General features: G+C 35.7%; 1 protein-coding gene across 3 annotated transcripts in view; it reads left to right on the top strand.

The window, feature by feature from the left end:
• The window catches only part of ADK (adenosine kinase), a 300,617-nt gene that overhangs the window by 141,929 nt on the left and 145,532 nt on the right, over positions 1–13,156 (top strand). For all 3 annotated transcript variants that reach the window (XM_075155352.1, XM_075155350.1, XM_075155351.1), the window contains one exon: positions 3,141–3,249. In XM_075155352.1, coding sequence (XP_075011453.1) covers positions 3,141–3,249 — 109 coding nt within the window. The remainder of the gene's footprint in view (positions 1–3,140; positions 3,250–13,156) is intronic.

The raw sequence follows: 13,156 nt of genomic DNA, 5'->3' as shown, positions 1-13,156 counted from the left end.
ATCACCATTTCCTAGATGACATGTTGGGAAATTGAAGTCAAGACTGTCAATAGACAGACATCATGAATTCAGAAAAAATATGTGCATCTTTTGCCATGCATCTCAATGAAATTTAAAAGTTTAGGTAAATTTATTCATAAAAATGTCTGCAAGTACTTCTTTAACTTATTAAGCAGTATTTTTGGTTTGCTAACATAAAACACTTTTCTCTCTTAATATCAAATGTTTGCTCAAATACTAGAGGCAGTGGCTTCATCTCAATTGTTGTTTTAGAGCGTGCTTGAGAGTGTGCAGGGAGTACTTCCCTCCTTGGGAGATAGAAAAAAATGGCTGATGGTTGCTGCTAAAGGCTTTATTGTGCAACCCCCCCCTCTTCTAGTGAGAGCAAGTTTATTCTCAATCTTTAATTACCCTCTGATTGTTTCTTGGTTTTCAGCATTTTCTATATTTGTAAGAATCACTTCAAGCTGGCCCCAATTGATAACACTATTGATTAATCTCTTGTCCCAACTGAGGTATGTGCTAACTTCCTTCTTCAGGTAATTCAGCTTTCTTGTCTCTTTTGGAGAAGCTGGCTCATAGCACTCCTGGTTTTCCCAGTAAGCGGCTGTGTATATTTATGTTACAGATGCCTTGATGTGAATGTTTCTTGTTTGTGCTAAATCTGTCTAGCTTTTTGCAGGAAGAAGCTCTAAGCTAATTCCTGATTACCACTCTGAATTCTCTAGCTTAGCAATACTAATATGCTTTGTTTTCTCAGAGCTTTTCAAGAAAATCCTAACACATGATTAAACTCTAAAGTAGTACCTACACTCAATCATAATCTGTGACTTTGATTTGTGCATTCTGCTCAGAAATACCCACATGCACAGAGTCTCCATTAAGCTGTTTGATTTGAAGCACTCTGGCTGTCTCCAATTACCATATTTCATTGAAAAAACATCTACCTTCTCTGTGTCCCACATGTTGAACTTAGTGCTGTTAGACTTACAGTTTTAATTTGGAAAAGCTTGGTGCTTTGTTTTCAGCGTAACAATCTTTTATTACACATCATCTGCAGTGCATCTCTACAGTTGGATGCAGCCACAGAGAGCTAGGTTTACAGTTTCAGGGGCATGTGGTAAGTGAAAGGAAACATATAGAGAGTCTTTGCTTAGTTTTCTGGAACATAATTGCTTTTCACTTAGTAACATACACAGACACACAAGATTTTTCCAGCTAGGTCCTTGATGGATATTTAGGGTTTGCCAAAACTGAAAGACTTAATTTGCTTTTTGAATTTGGTTTACAGAAAATTACCAGTTATGCACGTCCTTCTTGGATTTACTTGGTTTGCCTGTGGATTTCTTGTCATTGAAATGATAATATTCATCAAGAATGAAATTTCTTGCCCTGTTGCTTGTATTATTACAGAGGCTTCGTCTATTTGTTTATAAATTATTATTTTTTTAATTTTCCAAATTTGCATTAGTTCTCTTTGCCTTTAGGCTTTAGAATTAGAGATAAGCCCCAAGAATTTTCCTGGGATGAAATGACACAGAACTGTGCTATGTATTTTGATATATTCAGAAAAAGTTAGTCTAACTTTTTGTTTTAATTTTTATATACTTGATGTGTTTAACTTATAGGGGATTGTCAGTGCTGAGTGCTTTGGGAAATATACAGGGAGTCTTGGTTGCTGTCTTAGTAAGAGATTCTTTTGGGGTTTTTTTTTGTTTTCTATTTAATAGGACAAAGAGAAATGGTGATAGTGGAAAGATGCTGTTTTGAGGGGGACTAAATTTTCAAGAATTCCTAGTTTACTTACCTCCTAATATCTGTACATGGTACTCAGTCTGGAGGCAGAAGCATAACTTGGTAGAAGCAGACTAGCAATTCACTCTGACCCATTGTCTCTGGATTGTAGTAGCATTTATATTGAAAAGGATGATACATACGACATCAATTTTACGCAGGTTGGAGAAGGCAAAAGTTTTCAATTGCCATATGTTGTATGTGTAATTACACATTATTTATCTGGCTAATGTACTTAAATCACAAAACAGTGATGTGTTAATGTTAAAGGTGCATCCTATGACTATTAAATCTTGAAAATTAAATTTAAAACTCTGTATGCCAGTATGGAAATGTCTGTTTCCCCAACTCCCCTTCTCTAAATATTGGATGTTATTAAACGTTCTTATAATAAAATTGCACATAAGGATTTGGTCATGGTAGCCAGAGTGGAGAGCTAGTGCATAACCATCTCTTTATGACTGGTTAAAAGTTTCTAGGGGTACATCTGTAGGTTTTGTGTGTTTCATAGAGGTACATCTGTAGGTTTTGTGTGTTTCATAAGGCTGAATTGAATGGCTGAAAAGGAGGATTTAAAATAGAATGTATCTCACATGTAACAAAGTAAATATGATACAAGTATTTTTGTTCCTGCTGATGGAAATTGTGTCCCATGGCTTGTGTTATAACTTGTTAGGAAAGAATGAAGTCCAAATGAGTTTTTGGTAGTTTTCCAGTAATACACAGCTAAGCCAACGTTTTTTTTAACAGTTCATCATCTAAAAGTAGCAACGTGACCCTTTTTCATTTGCTAAAGGAAAATATGAATCTAATGGGGGAAAAAAATCCCAAACAACCCCCTTTTTAAATAATATAACTATTCATTGGAAAATGATAAAGGCAAGGCATACATCTTCATCAACTTTTTGGTTCTAGTGAGCGAAAATAGTTTTCAGAAGATAAACTGGAGTAGCTATTTTCCTTTAGGTACTGGAAGAGTTCTAATGAAAATCTGCAGATGCTATATGCCGTACAGAGGGAGTTGATCACAAAATGCAGCAAAGGTTGATTCTAAGCAAATGACAGCACATGAACAGTATAATAGTGATAGGTTACATAAACTATGGAGCTGGATTTAAAATAGATTATTTAATACATAGTTTAAATTTAAATTGTATTTAATACATGATTTAAAATATATTATTTAAATATTTTGAAATGGTCAAATAAAGTATATGTGGTTAAACCACGACAATGTGTTTTATTGTGCTCTTTGTTAATTGCTTTTATGTTCCTTAGGATCTTTGATTATCTTTGAGAAATTTTGTTCCTTGTGACAAAAATGCCTGTTTTTTAATCACTTTCAGGTCTCTTGTAGCTAACCTCGCTGCTGCTAATTGCTATAAGAAGGAAAAGCATCTTGATTTGGAGAAGAACTGGAAGTTGGTGGAAAAGGCCAAAGTTTATTATATAGCAGTAAGTTCAGCTTCTTTCAGATTCCTAAAATTTGTGTTACAACATTGTGAGGTTTAAGCAATGAACATGTCTGTTGCATATGGTTTAGGATGATTTCATAGGAATACGATGAAAGAAAATGACTGCTTCAATTTCAGCATAGTTTGATTTCTTCAAATTTAAATGTACCAATGCAGAAGTCTGTTTTAGTTGTGTGCTTTCTTAAATTAGTGAGGAAAAAATCATAAGAACTGAACATATTTTCAGAGCTTTTGTAGTAGTGCCTCAAATTTACATTTCACATTTTCTAGTAAATTGTTGTGAAGGATGCACAAATTATGTAGAAAAACACTATTAGCATAATTATTCACTGCAAACAGTTTGAGCTTATTTGTGTGAACAATCTTAATTGCTATTTATTCCATAGTAATTACTACGGCACCTTATAACTCAATATTTCAGAAACAATGATTGTGACAAATCTCTTGAACGTGGGCGGTGGGGCAACTGATTTTAATGATGAAAACTTACTTCTGGAATAAAGGGGTTTTGAGGATGGGGCATTAGTAGATTCACAATTAGTATTCTTTTTTACCATCCACAATGAATCAAGCCAGATTAGTGTATTTGTGTAGATTACATCTTGCCTAAATAGAAGTGGTGAATTTGTTTTCATCTTGCACTCAAGTTGATATGACTGATCAAAATTAGCAAACATAAAACATCCATGACAGATTAAAAACTCATAACATGCATGTAATATATGGATTCTGTATGACAGCTGCTTCTATTCCACTACCTGAGCTATGTGGGAACAGCTGGTAAGAAGTGTAAAAAATTGATTATCCAGGAGGTACAAGTTCATTGAAAATACAGTTATTTCTTTTAGCTAGTGTTAATGTCTCCTACAGCCTGTTAGCGTGCACTGCTGTAGGCTTTACATGGTTGTTATTGATTCTTGTGTATGGCCAAGACTGCCCCTTTATAACTGTCAAAAAATACTTACAACCTTCTCTGTATAAAAAGAAAATACATACCACTGCTATGACCATATGTTTGTGCTGCGGTTAAAAAAATATGTAGGTGCTTTGTCTACGCATTTTTTATTTCTGTTTTTCAAGTGTTCTGAGTTTTTTATTCCCAATAATTATACCTCAGTCTGTTCCAAATGCCATGCTTAGGAATTCATGCTACTGGCTAAAAAAATATTGTTAAGGCTAAGAGTATAGTTTAAATAAAGAAGAATGACAGATGTTACCAAAAGCTATACTACACTAAGTTTTTTTTTTTTAATTTTACTATGCTTATATGTAATTACCAATGAAGCTTCCAATATACAATATAGAAAAATTAAAATTAGTGGAGATGTTTCAGGAAAACTAGGAAACGTTATATGAGGTGAAAAACAGGTTTGGGTTTTTTAAGATATAGCCTTCATCTTTCTTTCTTTCCAAAGCCACTCTTCTGTGTTCAGTCAGTTTGATCACTTTAGATTTTGACTAGGTGGTTCACTACACTTATTTTCATATATATATTAAAAGCTGTTCTTCAGATGCCAGTTCTACGACATCCAAGCTTTGGCTAAGCAACAGAGAAGTATTGTACTAAACTGAAAATAAAACCCAAGATTTGCATATGTTAATGGATAAATAAATAACACTGAAGTGCTAATAAATTGTATTAGATATTTGCAAAATGGAATTCAGATTAGGCAAACCTCTGATTGCAGGAGGAGATCTGTTGGGTAAAGATCCTGGTTCTCACATGTAGCAAAAGCACTCAAGGATGGGCTCATTTAAGAGATATCTAGGACAGTGTTATCACTTCAGATTACAGATTGCATGTGTAACTTTACTTAAGGAAAGGAGACAATGTGTAGAACTGTACATGTTCCCTCATGCTACAGTGCATTCATGCCCTTTTCTTTCATTTAGCTTCTTTATTTGCAGGTTTGTAGCAGTTTACCAGATTAAACAAAACCATATAGTGAACAATTACCACTCCTGAGGTATGGGGTAGCTCTCTGAGTCATTAATTTGTCTGCTGTTGTCTGTCTTCACTTTAGTCTTGTTACCCTCCTTGGCTTTTCACTGTGCATGTGTTGCTTTTCATTTCCTTCTTTCTATCTGACTGTCATGTATTTCTTGGATTGCATTAGGATGTATGTTAGTGACAGATACTTATTCTGGAAATCCATGTCCTGAGATTATCAAACAATCTATTTTCTTGGCAGAACGGGGCAGTTGTTGCTTTAGGACAGGTCTGTGATATCCTGTGGTCATCTGTATGTGCTTCCTAGAATAGATAATATGCTTGTCAATGCAGCATTCATCAGAATGGCTCTCAGATGAAACTTAGCTCTGAAATCTAATCAATTCACTGAGGGAGGAGTAGGTACAAAGGAAAAGATAGTGAAGCCGTGACAGAACACTTAAAGACAACTTCTGTTACCATGAATGAACACAATACATTTATTTTAGCCATCTGGTAATCAGATCCGGCAGACAAATTGGAGAAAGACTAGCAAAGAATAGGACCCTGTAAATCACAGATAGAAGCAAAATACAGAGGCTGCCCCAGCTTTCTCAAAGATGGTAAACTTTGAAGGTGTATTTTAATCCTTTAAAATTACTCTACTTTGTATCATATAAGATAGATTACATGTACTGTCAAACTCTATGCAGTTTCTTTCGCTTCTCCAGATATAATTCATGTTCTTGCAGTAATTTCTACCATTGGCATCATATCTTCTCTAGTCTGTCATATTCATTTCACTGTGGATCAGCTAGCTGTGCTGCTGGTGTCTGATTAGAATTCACTGTGAGGGATTTTATTTGGTTCCTACTGGGGCTAGAAAATGTCTCTTCCTCAGACATTTCCCTTATTTCAGAAAAAGTTGAGAGTTATGATAACACTAAACATTGTCATTCTGTCTCTGAAATTGTGAATGGGACACAACCTGACATGAAAATAATCTTAAATTGTGTTTTGGGGGGGGGTGTGTGTTTCATTTTTTCTTTTTTCTTTCTTTCTATGAATCTATGCTTTCTGTCAGGACATGCATTTTAGAACTCTTATGTGTTAGAATTGCATCTTAAAAAGTTGAGTGATCAAACTCCATATTTGGGCACCTTGTTTGTCTTATTTTCAGAGGCTTTTAATAAACTGATGGTAGTGCTATATTTATGTAGGCATCTCTAAGAATTATATAACATGTATTGGGTTGTGGGGTTTTTATGTTGTGGAGTTTTTTGTTTGTTTTGGGGAGGGGTGGGTTTTTTTGTGTTTGGTTTTTTTTTTTTTTTTTTAAGATCATCAATGTCTTTAGTGCCAACTGAAATCAATGGGATTTGCTGGTATTCAGTTTCTTTGACATTGAACACAAACATTTTAACATTTTTAATGCAACTTGCAGGATATAGCTATTAATTTTCATACCTTACGAAGCCCTGGAAGGCAAAGATCTTTTTATTGTCAATGTTTTTGATTAAAAAAAAAACTGCTTTCCTGATAATCTAAGAGTTACTTAGGAGAGCAGAAAAACTGAGGAGAATTTTAGTTGTCATTTGACTCCAATTAGCACCTCTATGTTACTGTATGCGAGTAAGGAATTTTGCACTTGTCCTTTCATAATGGGAAGAAAATGGAAAAGGAGAAAATGCTTTCCTTCATTAAAAGCTGCACTTAACCTTGTGAAATCTTAACTCTGTGACAACTGATACTGCTGGTTCATACAGACAGCTGAATTTTAACTTTCTGCCTGTATTTGAACATTACTGCCACAATTGTGGTGCTTCCCACATGTGTGTTTCCTCTTGTTTCAGTTAGCCATCCTTATTTCTGCCAGTTGTTTAGCTTTACTCAATTTGTTCTTCAGTCCAACACCTGCATTCATTTAATGTTTGCAGTTGGAGGCATTAGGTGGGTGAAACAGTCATTTGATGCTAATATTCACTTGGTGGTGAAGTAATAAATGTGTTCTTGAAAGTTCCTCTGTGCTTCAGTTTTTCTTTTTTTTTTTTTTTCCTTAAATACTTTCGTTTACTAAGTGTATGAAATGGCAGTATTGACTGCAGTTAGGTTCCCAGTCTGTAGTAACTTGAGTCTTAGCTTAGAATGGATCAGTTAAGTAGCTCCCAAAACCCAAACAGATCTTCCTTTAATAAAATGCTTGTCTCTTTTCTGTACAAAGGAAAATAGCAGATTGTTTTTTAGAAACTATATTTGATTTTCTATTTTGTGGATATAGTTTGTGTGCTTAAAAAGCTTTTCTCAGTAGTATCTACGTAGACTTCTTGCCTAGCCATTTCATATAGGTACGGCATTGCTGATGCTCATGCTTATCTATGTTAATTAAAGAGATGTGGGGCCATTTTTACACCATACTTAATGTATTATGATCCCTTGTCTTCGCTTTTTGAATTTACAGTGCCTGAAAGCTTCAGCTCTTGTGCTACCTGTTGTAGGTAGAGAGTAGAGGAGCAATGAAGCTTTTTTCTAGCTCTAAGACTTATTTCTATGCAGCTGAATTTTGGGTTGCTCACTTTCAGTATTGCCATACAACCTTTTATTCAGAGAAGATAACTTTTACTCAGTCAGCTTTGCATGGGCTGTTATTATTTCACAATCCATAAAGGTTTAAACCATTCCCTTTAAACCATTCCCTTCCATGTAGCAAATAATAGAAATTTCTCAGTGGTGATGCCCTTCAGTTGTACCACATTAAGTATAAATTTTTCTAATACGGCTTAGATTCGTTAGCCCACAGTTAAATTACATTCACCACCTTCAGCATCTCTTTTGTGTTTACAAAGTTAATGGCAAGTATAGTTGATTTGGATGTTAATGACAGTTCTGATCAAGACCAGGTATTCTGGTCTTAGGCTGAGTTTCAAGTAGGAAATGTCATGTGTTATGGCATGTGATAATGAAGCCAATGTAATGTACCTGTCTGCTGGAGGAGAACTTTCTATAGCTCCAGCCCCTCTGGTATGTTTCAAAAAATGCTGTGGTATTTTTATATTTATTTTCTTTTAATGCCTAAATGCTTGTCTAAGCAGAGAGATGCTGTGGTGGTGTAGTGGGCTTGATGGCGGAATTATCTGGTTTCAACATGAGTCTGTCAAAACATAAGCTTGATGTCAGCAATGTGTAACAAAGCTTAAATAGCATTCTACAGTGTTTTACATGGCATTTGGCTATTCTACTTGAGAAAAAATGCTGATTATTATAACAATGTAAGTGTAAATGAAATTTATTTCGTGCTGTCTCCTCCTTTCAGAGGCATATTCAGTGAAGGCATTTTTATTGTAATTTACTGCTATGATGAATATGATAATTTACAATGGATTGTGATAGGGTTTTTTCTTTGAGATGTGCTGGATCTGTATGTGTATCATGGGAAACGAGAGACATAGACACTGGCAGGAATCAAAATATCCCCTAAAAAGACATTTGTTTGAATAACCCCACAATAGCTTTTTTTTCTGTTGATAACTTTTGCCATAGTGCTCTGGCATCAGTATGTATGCCATTTGACATGCAAAACTATTTCTCACAATAAGGAATAGGTTTTATGGCCAGGAAAACACCATTCTGAATATCTTAACCATCAAGAATAAGCTGCAGCTAGCAACAGTTAGTTGTGGCCCTTTTTTGCTGGCCTGGGATAACATTGCCTTCCTGAAACCCACCATCTTGAGGGACTGTGTTTTCTGGAAGTTGTAGCTGAAGTGTGATGCATTCGTTGTGGAGAGATGACAGACTCTGTATCTAACCAGGAAGCAAATCTGCCATTTACTGGCTTCCAAAACAAATATGGGGAAAATACTTTCTCTCTCATAAATATAGACATTCCCAGCTTTATTTCTTCTATCGAAATGCGAAAAAGAGCTTTGTCTAAACTGGCACCAGCATGTGTTATGTCATTCTGTGATGTATTTAGGGTGTGGTGTGCATTATGCTACCATTTCAGGTATAACTTCTCATGCATAGACAATTTTGCCAGTAACTTATGTGGAAAAGGGAATTAGAAACTTTTTTCTTATTTTTTGCAAAGTTTGATCCTCAAGATGTCATTCTTTGAAGATGAATGCTTTATACTTTATGCAGAAAAATGCATCATCAACTTTTAAGAAAGATTGTACCTCCTTTTTCCGTAATAGAAAATTAATGAGATTCTAACATCGTAAAAATATTTATTTCTAAATGTTCACCTCTATGTTATTAATTATATTTATTTATATGAAGAATATATATGTTTCCTTTCCTGTCATTCTCCTCCTACCCCAGTAGCCTTTAAATTGCAGATACACTTCTTCAGCACAGTAATTAGTGAAGCTCAGTCATCGCTCCTTTTATCATGTGATTTTTGGGTGTTTTTTTAGAAGAATGCATTATTAGAGCACTTACACAGCCAGTCTAGCTGCAACAGCCAGGCAGCAATAGCAGTGCCATTTTTCACAAAGAAAATGTTGAACAGGAGCCAAATGTTTGGTGGCAGAGTCTGTTGCTAGGAAATCAAGTTCCTGAGGCGATTAATGACAAAGCAAGCAATAACAAGAAGGCAGAATTACAGATTTAAAAGAGAGGGAGAAAAAAAGTGGTTGGTGTTATAATTACCCAAAGAAATCCGTACTCATTAAATTGGCTGTTTTTATGATTGACTTTAATTGGAGGTTAGCTCAGATATTTAGCTCCTTTCCCACCCCTTTAAACACACACATGCACATAATCTGTAGAACTGCAGACTTGTTTTTCTAAGCATTGAGAGGAGCTTGCCCTGTAATTTGATCCCCACTGACAGATGCATTTTCTATGCTGCCATTTTGAATTAACCTATTGTGCAACAATTTTCCTCAGCTCTGTTGAATAAAACATCAAGTCTTATTACCTCAGATGGATTTGATAGAGTAAAAGAATGTACTTCTAGCTGAAGTAGACTATTTGCAATGAGTTCAGTGATTTGAACTCTGCCAACAAGCACCAATAATTTGTGATGTATACTTAAAGAACGAAAGAGGGAAGAGCCACGTGGGGGGTCTTTTTGGCTTTATGAAGTTCAAACGCAAACCTCAGAGTAATATTATTGTTTGTGCTAAGGTTATTCCCCGAGATCAAGCCTTTTTAGTTAAAGCGTGTTAACTAAGATTTTTACCATTAAGCAGATTGGTTTTGAACCAGAGATTCTCTTACCCCCAGTGGTTATCCAAACTGTTAGACCACTGTGGAATTAGAAAAATAAAAACCAATCCCCCTCTCCCAGAAAGCCCAACAGTTGGATTTTTCCTCTGAGACTTCTTCTGTGAAGAGAAATTTTCCCTTGTAAAGTTAAACTGGAATAAATGATGTTTTAAAATGATTTTAAATTCCAAATAGTTTGTATCCTGTGGTAAGGGAAGAACAGGCTTTCACCTTATTAACTTTTCTCCCCAAGTAGAAAAACTTACACAGTCGTTTCAACAAAATTTTGGCACAGCAATGGGGAGGCAACTGACCCTGACATTTAAATCCTGTCATGTTTCATTGATCATGTTCAAGACAATATTCCCTACTTGCAGCAAGTGATAAGTGAGAAAATATCTGTTTACAGTACCTGTAAGTGAACATACAGAAGCTAACTATAAAAGCTAAATGATGCCATAGCTCTCCTAATCAAACAGTGAAACAATAAAACCATGCGTATTCTGTCCAACAATACCCACATTACTAATCAGATGCCAATGCCAAGCTGTCTGCTTTGTTAAATACCCAGGTTCCCTGAGGCAAGAAGACAGCTGTTATAACTACTATGAAATTTGGTAGCTCAATCTATTTTTGCTACCCTTGGGCTATCAAGCTACTGTTAATTCAGACCACCCCAATTGGTACACTTTAGGGATTTTTTTCAAAGTGTTTGTAATTAAAATGATAAAACATCATTATTACTCCAAAGATGATGTGTGCACTTTGCATTTGACAGATACCTACAGAGATAAACCCAGCATGTAATTTTCATTGACATAATGGTTGTGATTGCATTACCCTTTTAAAAGTATATTGCTTTTTAGTGGGGGAGGGGGGGCGAGGGGGGAAGGCATGCTTTTATTTCGTTAGTAGAATTTGTAAATCTGTTGAAATATTAAATCGGTGTTTTGGTTGCAAGCTACTTGTCTGCAAAGGCTGAATTGGGCTTTGTAGCAGACCGGGGAGTGGTGAGAAGAGGCGTTCACCAGGGCCAGCTCTGCCACCAGGGACAGGGACTTGCTGTGCCGCCCGCAGACCGCTGCAGAGACCTCTGCTCCCAGATGCCTCTGCCTTTAGGGACACTGAGTCTCAAATCGTATGTAAAGTCTGGGCACACTTAACACACTATTTAAATGTAAATTAAAAAGGGAAGCTTTCATACTCTTAAGGGGTGAGGTGAGTCAATTTGAAGGGAAATTTTTACTGCAGGTCCTCTTGCATGTCAGTCTTTATTAAATGCTCTCTTCATGAGAGCACAAGAATTTTGTCTGTTACCATGTCAACTTTGTTAGAGCAAAATCACAAAACTAAAGACCAGCAAATCGAGGAGTTAGAAGCTCTGACTGAAACAGTATTGGTTCTATCTTGAATTATATTTTTGTTTCAGTACTTCTCTGATAACGTTTGAAAAGAATCACTAATTTAAGACTGTTCTCAAGACTGAAATTTGAGGTACTCTAATTTGAAGTAACTTGCTTATTTTGGATGCTGACTACCAAAATTTATCATAAATTGGTAGTCACCACTCTGTGTACAGTTGATTGAAATTTGGGGTTCCACCTTTCTTCTGAAGGAGTTGATCTCATTTACACGTGGAGACGACGTAGTCTGCATGACCCTGGAATATGTATTCTTTGTGTCTATGTCATCAACTGCCACATTAAAAACAGCATATAAATACTATAGCAATTGTGCTCTGTTTTACATGAAGAAGGTTAATTTTTAACAGCAAAACCCATGTGCATGTGTGTAACTTGAGAGCTGAGTTAAGCTATTTATGGTAGCCCACTGCTTGGTCTGAAGTTGAAATTATAGTTTCATTTATTGTTTACATGTGTAATAGGGATGGTGCAGTTGTTTAAATACAAAACTCTTTTTTCCTGGCAAAAAGTTATGATTAATGATTTGCTTTGAAATGAGCACTCTGAAATGATCATATTTGTGCTTGCTATTTCAAAGGCAGTAACTTTTGCACTAAAATTATAGAATGTTAGAATATGTATACATAGTGCAAGGGGATTCGTTTATGCTTCCTCTCAGTTCAAAAACTCGACTGTACTGAATGGCATTGATCTATGCTGTAGACTACAGTTGTTTTGAAATAGCAGGGGTTGCAAGCTGGATAGCAACCTGAAGGCTACTTTTTGATTCTGCAAGTAACAATTATTTTAAAAAGTAAAAATGTTTTTATAGAATAGCTAATCAATATCCTAAAAATCTGTGTCAAGTGTGCTACATTGTGCTTAGCAATTGTGTACTTAGAGTACAAACGTATTTTGCAAAAATACTTCTGCACAGATTTTCAGTGATAAGATATTAAACATGCTAATAGTATGCCTTGCAAATTGGGCTTTTTAGAACTTTGTGATAGATTCTTTATGAGGCAGAAGAGTTGAATCCAGCCAGCCTTGTTTGTTCTCGGGTGTTTTTTGAAAAAGGAGTTGACTGATTCCAAAAAGAGGCTCTGGAAGTTCATTTGAAAGAGGCTATGGGACATAAGACAGATTCTGGATTGGTCTTGGTGTTATAGAGGAAAAGACCTTTCCCCTTTCCCAGGGGACATCTGCTTTAGTTGAGATCTTCGTGGTGTTTTCTGAGTTTCTTTTTAAAGAATAGAACTGTGTCCTAAAGACAGGGCTGAGCAGGTTTTGTGGTGTGGCTTTAATCCTTCTAGTCTAGTCATGGGGCTAATGCTCAGTCGGCA

Source organism: Calonectris borealis, chromosome 7 (assembly GCF_964195595.1).
Source record: "Calonectris borealis chromosome 7, bCalBor7.hap1.2, whole genome shotgun sequence".
Classification (NCBI taxonomy): Eukaryota; Metazoa; Chordata; class Aves; order Procellariiformes; family Procellariidae; genus Calonectris; species Calonectris borealis.
This window is presented reverse-complemented; position numbering and strand designations above follow the sequence as displayed.